Source organism: Magnolia sinica, chromosome 11 (genome assembly GCF_029962835.1).
Source record: "Magnolia sinica isolate HGM2019 chromosome 11, MsV1, whole genome shotgun sequence".
Taxonomy (NCBI): domain Eukaryota; kingdom Viridiplantae; phylum Streptophyta; class Magnoliopsida; order Magnoliales; family Magnoliaceae; genus Magnolia; species Magnolia sinica.
In genome coordinates, this window is record NC_080583.1 from 4,963,010 (window position 1) to 4,978,653 (window position 15,644).

A 15,644-nucleotide genomic window follows, 5' to 3' on the forward strand; every position below is an offset into this window, starting at 1 on the left:
TATTACATAGATGATTTCTTCTTTATTTCGAGTAGAAGACTTTCATATGGCTAATATTTCTTTGTGATTAATTAGAAGGTTCCATGTTACCATAGTCCAAAAATTAGAAAATTAGACTTGATTTGATGTCTAGTCAAGTCAGATTGACTTGAACGAGTTTTAAATTGACTCGACTTGATATTACAACATATAATTGATGAATGTAAGTCTGCAATAAATATTTAAAATTCATATATAAATTTATTTTATTTTTTAAAGCACAACTTCTACTTGTGTAATGCTAGCAATTGACTCTGTTCGAGTCACACCGAGTCAGCTAAGTTTCGGCTGATTTGTTGCCAAATACCCTGATTTTGCCCCACCGTTGATCACTTACTGGGAGCAACTATGTACGTCCATAGGTAGGCCACAACAGTGTCCCGAGTCATACAATTGGTTTCTCCACTAATTTTCGTGTTGCGTCTTGATTGATTAGTTGGATTCTGCTTGGGCCGATATGTACTATAATTGGCATTCTTGTGATCGGTTCAATGACTATTTTCTTTTACTTTTCATGTTTCAGATTGGGCTCTCATTAATTAGTGGGTTGGTCATTTTTTATGAAATGTGTATCCAGTATAACTCAGCTTCCCAGCATGGAAGAAATCTTCCTTCCATTCGTGAGGTCTATCTCGCTTCCCTAATGAGTGAGAGGGGAGAGTCCCGATCGGATCCAAAGTTCCATTTAGACAATAAGCGAAAGGTCATAAATGAAATGTATTTTTACGGGTGAACACATTCCTTTTAAATTGGGTGGCACACTCCATAGGTTGAGAATTCAATCTCCCAAAGCCAACAGAGCAGCTGAGTCGCTCTACTAGCTTAGGGCCAGTCGAGTCAGGCAGATTGAAACAAACCGAGTCAACTCAATTGAGTTGCATCCACTTTGGTCTATTTAGAAAAATGGTGCATCCTACTTAAGGATATTTTGGAGAAATTAAAATACATTTTTCCAAACGATGCTTGTGAAAGAGTAATTTTAAGTGTTGAATTTAAAGTATTAGTTGCTTTGCACTTCAACAATCCATCAATGTCCAACAATCGTCAAGTTAGAAAAAGCAGATTAGTGTATCTTTGATTTGTGATCTAAGGGGCCCACAATTTGGACGGTTTAATTTGAATTTAACTGCATGCCACATGGTGGGACTACTCAAGATTTGCTCCCACACGTGTGCAAGGGAAAACACATATTAACCGTGTGTCAAAGTGGCATACATGATCCACATGTCACCAGACGCTGGAAAGAAGACTTACCTCTTCCTGGAAAATCCGGCAGCTGGCCATGATGAATGCCTTTCCACCCAATCCGCTCGGCGGCCACCCACCACCTCTAAATAACCCCCTCTTTGGCGCTAACAAAATCATTTCACGCCATCTCGTCCACTTGTAGATGGCTGAAACTTTCCATCCCGCAGTTCGGACGATGGACTGAGGAGGATAACGGGATGGGCTCAATAACAGAGTAAAAGAAGGTGACAAATCTAAAGGGGGATTTCGCAATCCCTCCGCATCTTCACCGAAATCCGCTCGACGGATGCACAGGCAGTCTACCATCCATCGCCGTCCAAAGAAGATTATATTGGGATTGTGAGGAATTTTACAATACTATTCCTCTCAATCCTTCCAAATACTGGGGCCAAATACGCCCTTAGAGTAGTCCCAATATGCATATGGTCAATATCTTTAAACCATCCATTTCTTCTGGCACATTTAATAAGCAGGCCAGCCTGGCATTTGTCCCCATGCATCTATTCGGTGGGACTCATTTAGTGACTTGGATTAGATGTTGCACGTGTGTGCGATGCTGCTACATTTAGGCAGGGTGCGAATTGGTTACTAGACCTATGTGGGGGCCACTATGATCTATATGTTTTATCTGCACGGTCCATCCATTTTGAAAGATCATTTTAAGTCAAATGCCTGAAAAAAGAAGAAGAAGAAGAAGATTGAATGCTTAAGTGGACCACACCACAAGAAACAGTGGGATAGTGGAGATTGAAAGGTTACCGTTGAAAATTTATTGGAAGCACAAAACTTTTGGATCAAGCTGATATTTGTGCGACCTTATTAAGAAGTTGGTGTGCCCCAGACAGTTTTCAACGGTAGGAATTCAATCCCCATTGCATCCTATGGTGTGGTCCAATTGAGCCTTCAGTCTACCTTATTTTTAGGCTCATGCCCTAAAAATATTTGTAAAAATAGATGAACGGTGTGGATAAAACATATACATCGTTGTGGCCCTACAAATCCTCTGACATGACCGTCCGTCTCTTCCTAGGTTCGCCTTTCGAGTGGGGTAATACCCGATCCAGGCCCTTGTCAGCGGGAACAGAAACAGATGCACACGGGCGAGTGCACCAAGCAAGAATGGCTATGATAGATTTAGATTGGACGGTCATGCTCGTCCAACCACTACTCTTTCGCTTTTGGCGTGTTCGAAGGGAAGGTGACAAAAGAGACCATTCAATCCCATCACCAGATAAAAGATATGTTTGCCACGTACGGTCAGGAGCGTCTAGGAAGCGGATTGGCTGGTGTACCTCACACCAGCTGTATAGCTGCTGTATTGGCGTAAGGAAGTTACGTGGGTCTGATGAAGAGGTATGTGTTATATCCAAACCGTCCATCCATTTTGTGAGCTCGTCTTAAGCTTGAAACTAAAAAAAGACATATATGTAACTATCAAGTGGACCACATTGCAAAAACCAGTGGGGGTATTGAACGTCTACTATTGAAACCCATTTTAGGATAAGTTTTGGATTAATATAAAATTTGGTTTTCTCTCCATTAAGGCCTTTGTGGCCATATGGACAGAATAGATTGAAAATCAACGTGATGGGTGGGCGCTATGAATTTTTTAATGGTGAAAATATTATCTCCGCTGCTATTTGTGGTGTGGTCTACATGATCTTTGAATACGATTCATTTTTTGAATAATGCTCTAAAATGATTATAAAAATAGATGGACGGTGTACATATAACAAATACAAGGGCTCTTAACTTTGATCTCCTTCGAACCGTTCGTACTACTCGGAGCTCGAGGAGCGTCCGTGCTCGTCTTCGCACGACACGTACTTACAGCAGCTATATAGCTGGTGTGTGGTGCACCAGCCAATACGCTTCCGTATATTTAGATATTATCGCGAGCGGATGCGGTGATGACCCCTTCCCACCCAAGACGGTACGGATCTTACCGTGGGGCCCACCTTGATATATTTATTATATATCTACTCCGTCCATCCGTCTTTCCAAATTAATTTAAGTAACGGGAACAAAAAAGAATAAGATGCAAATCCAAGGTAGACCATACCATAGGAAACAGTTGTGATTGAATACCCTACCATTAAAAACCTCCTAAGGCCCACCGCAATTTTTTCCTAATGTTTATTTTCCATCTAAACAGTTGATAAGGTATTAAAAAACATGTATAAGGGAAAAAATAAATATCAGCTTGATCCAAAGATAATGTGACCCATTAATGGTCAATAACGACTGTTTCCTATATTATAGTCCAGATAAGAATTATATGTACTTCGTTTTTGGTATCATGCACTAAAATGATCTAAAAAAATAAATGGACGGCATAGATATAAAATAAATGAATCAAGGTGGGCCCTACGGTAACGTCAACACCGTCATGGGTGAGGCCGGGGCTGCACCTAATCCGCTCTCGGTATTATCTACTGTCCGGAAGAAAAAGAAAAATGAAAAAGCGTAAAACGATGGGCACGAAATGTCTCTATTCGCCTCTCACATCCGAGACTCATTAGATATTATCAGAGGGAGTGGCACGTGACAAGCACGTGCAGAGAAGAAGGTAGGAAAAATCTGGAAGCGGTTTCTGCAGTGTGTGACATATCACCGACCTCATCAGGCTCCCTGGTCACCAAAATGGTATAAATGTTATATCCACACCGTCCATCCGTTTTTCGAGATTATTTTAAAACATGAAAAAAAAAATAAGGCAGATCCAAAGCTCATGTTTTCCACACCAAAAATTAATAAGGTCACACGGACATAAATGAAGTGAAAACACAAATATAAAAATCATGCAAAACTACCGTGGCCCTAATAACTTTTCAATGGTAACCGTTCAATCCCCTGCTTTATGTGGTGTGGTCCACTTGAAGTTTTTATCTACCTCATCCCACAAAATGAATGGACGATGCGGATATAACACATACATGCCCACAGAATTTAGTGACGTCACGGAAAATGAGAGTGGATTATGTGAGACCCATGACTCACTCAAAACGGTGCACCCCTTACCGTCCGATTACCGTGGGACCACCTTGATGTATGAATCATGTATCCATTCCGTCCATCCGTTTTTTCAGATCATTTTAGAGTATTATCCCAAAAATAAACTAGATCTAATTATCAGCTGGACCTACCATAATAAACAGTGATGATTGACTGTCCTACCATCAACAACTTCTTATGGCGGAAAATAATGTTTTAATAACGTTTATTTACCATCAAATCTGTTGGTAAGGTCAAAAAATCCTGGATTAAGGGAAAAAACAAATATAAGCTTGATCCAAATCTTCGTGGCCCATTAATGGTCAATCAACACTTTTATTATGTTATGGTCCACATGATAATTGGATCTGCTTAATTTTTGTACTAATACCACAAAATGATCTGAAAAAACTTATGCACGGCGTGGATAAATAATAAATGCAACAGAATGGGACCCACAGTAAGGGCCGCACTGTCTTGGGTGAGGCCTAATTCGCTCTCCCGGAAAATCCACGGTTTTAACATTGATGTATTCGTATTTACGGACGTTGGCTAATCTCACACGCCTTTATAACCCGTCGGTCCCACATACTACCATACCATCGCACGTGAAAATATGTACGGTGAACATAGAGTTCATCATGTGGGCCCTCTGATCAGAAATAGGTCTGTGCAATGATGAATCTCCGTGTACAAAACAGATGGACGGCTAGGAAAACTTGTTTCTTCATCGGATATTGTGGATTATCTGATGATTTAAACCTAACGATTTTTACGTCAGAGAACAAAATATGTGGGGTCCACGCTATGGACCGATATGATCTCACACTTGTTCCTTGTGAGAAGTTATACGGGCTTGTACATGGGCTGGGCTGTACCCGCGTGTGGGATTAGGAACGAAACCACTTCAAAAACACATCGCTAACGTACGCCGTCCAATACCCACGGTTTTACGTTAGCATACACCTGATCCATGAGTTATTTACCTCTGTCGCGACTCTGGATTCAGTGTTTGTTGCGCCCACTGGGGAGGTGGGGCCCACATGCTAGTCCAAGATCAAAGCCGTCCATGTTTTGTCTCTATGATGTAAAGGCTATTCCGGATGATTTTGTCCATCACCATCTGTAGATGAATTTAAAACAAGTAGAAGAAAGTATACAATGGATCATATTCAATGATAAAAATCAAAGGATATGATCACAATTAAAGGTTTATTATCCACAAATTGATTAATTATCACATAAAAGATAATATGAACGGTTCAAATATTCGCATATCTACCATGTGGGCCCCAATGGCTGCAAAAACACGCAGTATTCCCAATCGCGACGGATAAAAAATGAACTCATACAATAATTCGAATCCTCATCCAAAAGACTACCCATCCAGTTCGTCCCGCAATACCAACTTCACGGTGGATATCTGTACCATCAACAAAAAGTCTTGAATCTAGACCGTTCATCTAATAAATCCCATCATAGATGGCCCAAATTAGTAATAAAAAGCCAATCAGGTCACCTACCTTTCCAATTTGAACCGTAAAGCCTAAAATGATCCAACGGTCCACATTCAAAGTATAAACTAAATAAATAAACGCTACGATCTTCCAAAAGTTGTATATTCTTAATTTAGAAACAGCCTAAGTCAGACCCATCGCATGGACAGTCCAGATTTACCGACCGTATTACAGCCCCGTATACAGTTTCGAGTTGCAACAAACCAATCCCAGTTCATCGAGACGAACCGAAGTACTCCGTGATATATATCTTCATCCGTTCGTCTGATCTTTCTCCGATTAAAAGAAGAAGGAAATATCTCTCTCTCTGCAAAGATGATAACATCTCTTCCTTTTCCTTCATCTTCTTCATCACTTCTTATAGAAGCTTCCGAAATCTCTCGATCGAGAGCTGCTTCTACGATCTGCAATGCTCAGAGAAGCAACGCCTACATTCCAAAGCTCGAGCCTTTCAGCAGAAGCAAGATCGATCGAGGAGTCAAAGAGCCTTCCTTCCTTCAAAAATCAGAGACCGAGCTTGCCGGTATGATTTCCTTTTCCAGTTTTCTTTTGTAAATTTTCGACCTTTTCCGAACTTGAATCGGCGAAGATCTGCCATTCGCACAGGATTCTATGTAGTTGTTGAAATTGCGTGGTTGATTGCTGCTTTTCTTTGATTTATACGATCATGTTGTGGAAATCGATAGAGATCTGTTGATTTTATGAGGTTTTATGGTGTTTTTAATACAGACCATCGAAATCTGGTCATTTTCCTTGTGTCTGATTGTTCGATTTCTCTCTCCGAGTCGTCCTAGGTTCTCAAAGTCATCAGATTGTAAGATATCTCTCTCTTCTGGGAAAGGGTTTTTAAAATCTGTGATTTTTTTCTATGTATAACATGGCAATTAGAACAGATCACATCTAGCTGAGTCAACTCACCATGTTCTGAGTGACAAAAAAACGTTGAACATTAGCCGGTTGGGGGTAGTGACAAATCATCTTGGCTTCAGGTGAAGGACACTTTCCTAAGGGTAAAGTTGTCATTTTCTGCATGTTTGATGAGGGGGCCATTATTTTAAGGGAAAAGGGTCTTTTCATCTGTCTCAAAGTTAGGGGGTGGTATTTTCTCTTCAGAGCATAGAAGGGCTTGTGCTAGCAAGATAGAGAAGATAAGAGGGGGTTTCTCTCAAGAGGAGAGTTTTCTCCATGGATTTCTTCTCATGTGTTGGAAAGGAAGTCTGAATTTTCCTAAGGGTAAAGTTGTCTTTTTCCGCATATTTGATGAGGGGCCATTATTTTCAGGGAAAAGGGTCCTTTCATCTGTCTCTCCAAGTTAGGGGATGGTATTTTCTCTTTAGAGCATGGAAGGGTGCTTGTGCTAGCAAGATGGAGAAGATAAGAGGGGTTTTCTCTCAAGATGAGAGTTTTCTCCATGGATTTCTTCTCATGTGTTGGAAAGAAATTCTGAATTTTCCTAAGGGTAAAGTTGTCATTTTCTGCATGTTTGATGAGGGGCCATTATTTTAAGGGAAAATGGCCTTTTCATTTGTCTCCAAGTTAGGGGATGGTATTTTCTCTTTAGAGCATAGAAGGGTTCTTGTGCTAGCAAGATGGAGAAGATAAGAGGGGGTTTCTCTCAAGATGAGAGTTTTCTCCATGAATTTCTTCTCATGTGTTGGAAAGAAAGTCTGAATTTTCCAGCTCGAAATATTGGATCTTAGATGCATCTCCCTCTGGAATATTACTTTTGGGTACGATCGGACAACTACCGATATTGTATATATAGATATATACTTGTAGAAACTCCCTATGTAGTTTTCTTTCTAGGGTGATCGATTCACATCTTTCCCCATAGCCCTGAGGCCGTGTCTCGACCTCCTATGTCCGAAATCTGAGGGACTACGGGATGGCGTAAAGTGAAGATTGGGAGGAGTAAAGTGAAGATTGGGAGGAGTGGAGCGAAATCTCCTCCGCTGGTGTGGTCTCCTCCTTCGAGGAGGTGGCAAAGCTTCTTGGCCTTTTTAAAGGATAGAATACCGTGGTTCACGGAACAGACTCTTTGATTTGGTGTGTCCACAGCTTTAGTCAGTTCTCAGTTAGATCCTTTTATTGTCTGATGCATGATATGGCTTGTAATCAGTCCTGGTATTATTGTTATTAGTAGCATGATGAGAAGAGGTGATAGATGTTTCTTGTATTTGAGCATTGCCTCCCATGTATCTTGTATTCTACTTAATTTGCTAGTGGAATGATTTCTAGCACTTCCCCATGGATGTAGTCACGATGTGATGAACTACATATCTTGTGTCCGATTCTCTACCTATTTATGTACATCGAAATCTATGGTGCTTCACACGAATGCCTATGCACATGGTCAGAGCGCTTTCTCGAGTGAGAGTTCAGTTCATATCCCAATTTGGTGATGGCGAGCTCCCAGGTCCCATTGCAACAATCGGGCTCATGGCACATAAACAATGTCAACTGGACTTTCTATGTTGGTCAATATTCATATAAGCTTGCAATGCACTGATCACAAGGAAAAGGAACCAAACATACACCCATGATCCACCATTGATGAAGGTCGAAGATGATTATGGTCGACTTGGATCTTCCTCCCTGTTCCCACACTTATCTGTAATGGGATTCTTGAATGCCTAATCCGAGTTGGGAACAAGACCCCTTTTATAGATGATGTGGTTGGGAGTTGGTTCTATCCATCATCACTAAACACTCTTATCCCTCATGCCTCCACACTTCTCACGATAAGGACAGAGTCCATTCGAATCTTAAATCCTACATACGAACGCATCATTGTGTGGCCCATTGAACACCTCTCTGAACGATCCAAGCTGTTCAAATCCCTTGTCCAGCCAAGAGTGTCATATGTGGCTCGCCTTCAAGGGAAAGGTCTTCTGGGAACAAACTGTAAGCAAACAGTAGCAGATGACTATATTTGCAAATGAAATATAAAGGCAAGAAGGTTGAACCCTACTACTATTACAAATATCTAATTGATAGGTGATGTAGGCGCAATCGAAGTTTAGTACTTAGGAGGAAGCGGAGGATGTTGAGTTGAAGTAGGAGACTCTTGTGACTAGTGCGGAAGAGGTTTCACAAGAAGGCCACTCTATCAATTACAATACCTAATTGCCTATTTAAGCCATTCTTTTTAAAAAAGAAGAGCATATTTAAGCCATATATATATATATATATATATATATATATAGACCAAAGATTGAAGTGTTAGGATCTTCCAATTGGACTGTCAGATCAATATTCCAGTTCCCAAAACTGTTGGGCCTACATGTTAGGAATCCTGAACATGAGCAAGCTATATGTTTGCTGGGGCTCAAGACCCCCATAATTCTTCTATAGTGGATCTCTGTTGTTGCGGTTTTGCTCTTCTTTTTAAGCCTTTGTCATTCAATTCCATCTTAGATTTACCATCTTTTACGAAAGAGCAGCATGCTCAGCATAGAGAAAGATTTGAAATTGATTATGTTCTTTTATTCTTTTAGTATATAACATTCTCTTTGTTCATGTTGTTTCAGATTACTGTTCAACACTTGAAGGCGATGATTCCTACAGCTGCTGGAAAGCCTACTTCGAACTGAAAGATCTCGAAGTAAGTTCTTTTGACTGCAATGCATCGCGCATGTCTAATAACACATTTGAAACTTCTCTGGTTTAGCTTCTAACCATTCTTCTTTATTTGTTCAACCTTAGAGGGAATCTTCCAAAGATGAGATAGAGAACCTGATCAGGCAATCCGGCGGAGTGAAATCTCTGATCGGTTGTTTACACGGCATCTCGGCATTCCGGAAAATGAGAAACAAAGATCTCGAAAACCATAAGCCATCAAACATGGAGAAGCAAAGCGAAAGGCCTTTCCCTATACCTGATGGACTCCCAAAATCCCAAGAAGAGATTGAAGAAGAAGAGAAAGGAAGAATGCCGGACTCCCCTTTCACCAGGCTCCTCAGAAGCAAGGGAAAACATCCCGCCTGGTATTCTCCAGCCCCCGACCATGAAACTGACTGATAGATCTTGTTTTCAATATCACTGTCGAGTTCTTGTAGATACGTCAGTGTGTTTTATGTTTTGATTCCGTCTTGTGTTATTTAAGCATGCACATATGTAGAAACAGCTGAAGCTCTCTCTGTTAATATATGAGGTTTTCCTTTGCTCTACATTACTAAGGTTGTCTATTTTCTTTCTCATGAATCCGTTGCAGATGCAGTGCATGATCCAAACCTCTCTACTCTTACATCTTCCTCTTCCTCCTCGACCTAAACCTCTGTAATCTGAACATCAAGATAGATGGTTGCTAAGGACTAGAATGTCATATTTTTAGGATAAACATATGTATAAAAAGTTTGGGTTGGGTCAGGTTGGCTAAAATGACATTTAAGCCCAACCTGAAAATTGTTCGGGCCATGCATTATGAGATTCAAGACCCATGGAAAAAGCTAGTAGGTCTAGGCCTGGCTCAAAGTCGGCTTGTTCTTGTTTGGTCGTCCCACGCCTACAAACAACTGTGCAGGATGAATTCTGCATGCCTTGCTGAGGCGGGCCATTCCAGTGCTTTGCGTGAGCAAAGTACATGTTTTAGCCAGAAATAATAATGAGAAAGATCAGCCTTACTCGAGTAAGCAAAACCTTGAATTCAGAAAATTATTCTTAAATACATGAGATGAAAAGAAAAGGAGAAATTTAAAATTTTATTATTCAATAATGTCTCGTACTTTTTCATTACATCATTTGTAAAGAAAAAACAAAGTCTTAATTTGTAATTATCAAAAACTGCAAAATATTAAACTGAAAAAACATGTGTAGGTGATGATTCCTGGATCAAAAGTTATGGCCGATTTACTATTCACACTTTGAATCACAGTTTCTCTTTACCCCGTTTGAATTTTTCTTTGAACGGCTGGTTACAGTGCTTAGGATTGCCTCAAATCCAACGGATTATGTCTGCTTCCGTTTGGGCTTCTTTCGGTCCAGTTCTGCCAAGAATAAAGAATAGGTCCGTGGCTGCTCTACATTACATAGTAAATGTAGTTGGTTGCCATCACCAAGGACCAAGTGGGGCGCGTATGTTGCAGTAATACGGACCATTGAAACGCTGCGTTCCAAAGTGGATGGCCCAGGACCTCTGCCAATTCGGTAGTCATCGATAGCTTGAATCTTGTGCCTTTTTCCTGTTGAAGTGGACTGCTGGGTATGTCTTTTCAGCAGGCTACGTGTGGGCCACAAATGGAGGATTTTGAGGGCATAGTCCCATCTCCTGTGTGGCTTAACAGATCAATGGTCTTGATGACTGAACCATGCGTCCTAACTTACAACCCAGGTGTACCGTGCAAAGCCCAGGGCGAGTATCTGGGTGATCCAAACCGTTGATCGGATGGGCCTCGTCGTTGGATGAGGGATTCTCCCGAGATTTTTCCAAGTTCGAGTATCCAAACTCATGGATCATTGGTATACAAGTAGTCGATACAATGATCAAGAAGAAACGTGGCGAATTACATATCTATATCTTCCCACCTCTAATATGTTAGTGTTCCCGACCCATGATGCGATCCATCTTTTTTAACGGTTCAGATCACTTAAGAATAGGAACATCCAGTCACTCTAGGGGGGCTTCCCGTGAGGTATTATGCAATGGCAATGGTTAACGATCCAAGAATGATGGGCCCCAGGGTGGTTTCCCCCGCACCAAAATTTCCCCACACTGGAAGATCAGAGCCGTTGGATCTTTTCCTTCTCTGTGGTTGAACGTGGAACATCGCTGTATTTTCTCGCCCATCTATTCGCGGCCCACGAATCCAAGGGTTGACACCCGCTGAGCTCTATGTACAGGTTCTATTCACGATGAGGCTATCACATCCGGACGCTGTTTGGCTAGTGCCGCTGCCACTAGCCAGGGGTTATTGGTCGTGCTCGGTGGCTCCCACCATGATGAATGTGTTTCATCCACGCTCCATCCATTTTTTAAGATAATTTTATCGTAGGATCCCACAAAATGAGTTAGATCCAAATCTCAAGTGGACCACATCGCAAGAAACAGTGTTGATTGAACGCCCACCGTTAAAAACTTTTTGGTGGCCTCGTAAATTTTGAATGAAGCTGGTATTTGATTTTTCGCTTCATCCATGTCTATACGGCCTAATCAACAGGATGGATGTCAAATAAACATTACAGTGGGCCCGATAAGGTTTTTAATGTTGGACATTCAATCACTACTGTTTTTCTGTGGTGTTGTTCACCTGAGATTTAGATCTGCCTCATTTTTGGTATCAAGGCCTAAAATGATCAGAAAAAATGAATGGACGGCGTGGATGAAACACATACATAATGGTGGAGTCCATAGAGCACCGACCAGTAGCCACCTGGCTAGCTAGTGTCAGCATCACTAGCCAAACCGCGTCCATCATATCCGCAGTATGGACGGGCTACCATGAACCCCACCCACCTATTCCAATCCAGGAAAAAAAAATAAAATCCATCACATCGGTGGGCCCCACCTAGGGGCATTTTGGTCAGAAGGTGGTTAATGTCAACCCCAACCTAAAACTCTTGTGGTAAGGGTGAGTGGCAGATACCCCTCATTTCCCGGGGCAAATAAGAGGCTCTCAGTTCCCCCGCCAAAACCCCCTAACAGAAAAAACAGAAATTTGAAAAAAATAGGAAAGAGAGATACATGTCTTTTCCCTTTTCCCACTTCCTCTCTCTTCTCTCTCTCTTCCCCTCTGCCTCAGATTACAATGCAAGCCTCTGGCTGCCTCTGTCTCATCCTCTCCCTCTTCCTCTCTCTCTCCACCTTCTCCTCCGCCCTCTCTGATGCCGAGGCCGCCTTCATCACCCGCCGCCAGCTCCTCAACCTCCCCGAGAATGGTGATCTCCCTGATGATTATGATCTCCAGGCTGATGTCAATCTAGAATTTAAAAATCCCAGGCTCCGTAGAGCCTACATCGCCCTCCAGGCATGGAAGAAGGCCATGTACTCCGACCCATCTCAGGCCACCGCCAATTGGGACGGCATCGACGTCTGTTCCTACAATGGTGTCTTCTGTTCATCGGCCCTTGACGACCAATCGCTCGAGGTGGTCTCCGGCATCGATCTAAATCATCAAGATATCGCCGGGTTCCTCCCTGCTGAATTGGGACTCCTCACTGACATTGCCCTCTTCCACATCAACACCAACCGCTTCTGCGGAATTATACCCAATAGCTTCTCCAGACTCTTGATCCTCCATGAACTAGACATCAGCAATAACCGCTTTGTTGGCCCGTTCCCGAAAGTGGTCATCGGGCTCCCGGCGTTGAAGTTCCTCGATGTCCGGTTTAATAATTTTGAGGGGGCTCTGCCTCCAGAGCTCTTTGACAAGGAACTTGATGCTCTGTTCTTGAATGACAATCGTTTCAGTTCTCACATTCCAGAAAATCTTGGGAACTCGCCGACATCTGTAATTGTTTTAGCCAATAATAATCTCGGCGGCTGCATTCCAAGTAGCATTGGAAAGATGACGAATACTTTGAATGAGATTATCATGTTGAATAACGGCCTTGAAGGGTGTCTACCACCTGAAATTGGGATGTTGGCGAATACGTCGGTATTCCATGCCGGATCGAATTCATTGACAGGGGTTCTTCCGAAGAGCTTCTCTGAATTGAAGTCTGTCTGGGAGCTGGATGTCTCAAATAACATGCTGACTGGGTTCGTGCCAGAGAGCATCTGCCATCTGCCGAACCTGTCAAACTTCACGTTCTCGTATAATTACTTCAATGGCGAGGCGAAGGACTGCGTGCCATCATCGAGATCAGACATCTATCTTGATGACAAAAGCAACTGTCTGCCGGACCGCCCTCAGCAGAAGACTGCAAAGATGTGTTTACCGGTGGTGAGCCGCCCAGTCGACTGCACTAAGTCCAAGTGCGGAGGCGGGGGACCAGGTGGTCCATCACCTCCATCGACGTCTCCGACTCCTTCGCCTATTCCTGTTCCAGTGATACCACCACCAACACCCTCCCCCCCTCCACCTCCAGAAATTCCGTCACCGACCCCAGCTCCAGTGACTCCACCACCTGCTCCGGTTAGCTCACCGCCACTGCCCCCTATCCAATCACCACCTCCACCACCAACCCCAGTATACTCACCGCCCCCTCCCCCAGTCGAGTCGCCCCCGCCACCAGCCCCAGTCAACTCACCACCACCACCACCACCCATCGAATCACCCCCACCACCAGCCCCAGTCTACTCACCACCACCCCCACCCCCATTTCAATCACCCCCGCCGCCCCCAGCCAGCTCACCTCCCCCACCTGATCTCCCACCCATCACCGGACTCTCATACGCCTCGCCACCCCCACCCATTTATCCAGGCTACTAACCACCCTCTCCATTTTTCTTCCATTTTTTCAAGTCTCCAAAAACACCCACTTCTGCTACTCTCACCCGAAACTCTCTCTCTCTCTCTCTCTCTCTCTCTCTCTCTCCAAAATAGAACTGCTGAAAAGACAGGAACATGTAATTCCAATAGAGAGCAAAAAGCATAGATGGTGATATTTGAAATCTCTTGCTCTGTTTTCCCACTATCCCTTCCTATTTCTATATGATTGTATGCAAATAAGCCTCTGAAGCTGTCTCTCTGCCATCTTTGTGCATGTAAGCATGCATGAATATATATTTTTACGTGGGAAATCCTTGTAATTTTTAAATCTTTCTTTCATGCCAGCCATGAGTAATACAATGTAGGAAAGGTTCTTGTAAAAGTACCATTTTGTCCCTTATTCCTTGTTGACATCTTGGGGCATTTCAGAGATTGTGCTTGAAAGTGTTGCTTGGGAAGAGAGAGGATTTGGGTTTGTTTAGTACAAGTTAAGAGGCTTATTCTATTATAATTTCCAAAATGCTCTGTTCTTCTTCTTTTTTTTTTTCCATTAGGGGATTAATATTATGAGAGAAGATCCCATGCTATCGATATTGCTAAATGCGATGCACATCTATGAGATCTGGACCTTTCATCTACTGGGCCCTACGATGGATGGGGCATACCCCGAAAGATACAACAATCGGGCGATCCTATCGCTGATTTTAGGCTCGTGGAAAATCACAAACAGGAGGTTATGAAATAAAGCCTGGGCAACGGTTGATGATTAATGTTTGATGGGCAAAAATCTTCCAAGGCATGATTTTTGTAATGTAGACCGCATATGCACAGATCGTATGTGATAGATATTATTATGTATATTTCAACAAATCTATGAAAGTTTTACTCACGCGCACACACCCCCACACACTCACGTTGTGGTGGGATTTCACCACCTATGGATGCCCGAACCCTTGACGGGGTGTTGAAACTCCTGAGAGTCCTACCACCGGAGCAAGAGTAAAAATCAAAGCTAATATCTTGATTTGGTTATTGTTTTTTTGTACTTTTCTTTAATCTCATATCTAGGGTTGAAGGTTGGGCAGGATCAACCCGTGTCCAACCGGACATTGGGTTGGACTCGGGCATGATGTATTGGGTTTAATCTCACGCTTGGGCTATACAAACACCAACCTGATAAAACTTGGGTCGGGCTTAGATTAAGGTATCAGGTTGCCCGACCCGACCCAACCCAGCCCAACCCTATATTTCATAAATTATAATTGAGTGTGGATCACCTGTGCCTGAAATTCGTGCCGTCACGTCTTATTGGTCCATGACATTTCCAATGACTCAAGCTAACAAGATACATTAGATTTCTCTTCCAAACAGATTGTGTCACATGACATGACTTTTAAAGGAGTAATTGTTCTATATTCTAGCTTATTTGTTTAGAAAAAAAGAAGTTCTTTACAATAAACAAATTACTTATATAATT

At 42.5% G+C, this 15,644-nt stretch overlaps 2 protein-coding genes across 2 annotated transcripts; both read left to right on the forward strand.

The window, feature by feature from the left end:
- The first annotated feature begins 6,070 nt into the window (after positions 1-6,070).
- Positions 6,071-9,967, forward strand: LOC131218617 (CCG-binding protein 1). The gene is made up of 3 exons (XM_058213264.1): positions 6,071-6,321; positions 9,329-9,402; positions 9,504-9,967. The coding sequence occupies exons 1-3, from the start codon at positions 6,114-6,116 to the stop codon at positions 9,816-9,818; spliced, it is 597 nt and encodes a 198-aa protein (XP_058069247.1). The 5' UTR covers positions 6,071-6,113; the 3' UTR covers positions 9,819-9,967.
- A 1,426-nt stretch (positions 9,968-11,393) lies between these two features.
- LOC131218614 (pollen-specific leucine-rich repeat extensin-like protein 3) lies at positions 11,394-15,002 on the forward strand. Its single transcript, XM_058213262.1, has one exon. The coding sequence runs from the start codon at positions 12,542-12,544 to the stop codon at positions 14,165-14,167; it is 1,626 nt and encodes a 541-aa protein (XP_058069245.1). The 5' UTR covers positions 11,394-12,541; the 3' UTR covers positions 14,168-15,002.
- The last annotated feature ends 642 nt before the right edge of the window (positions 15,003-15,644 follow it).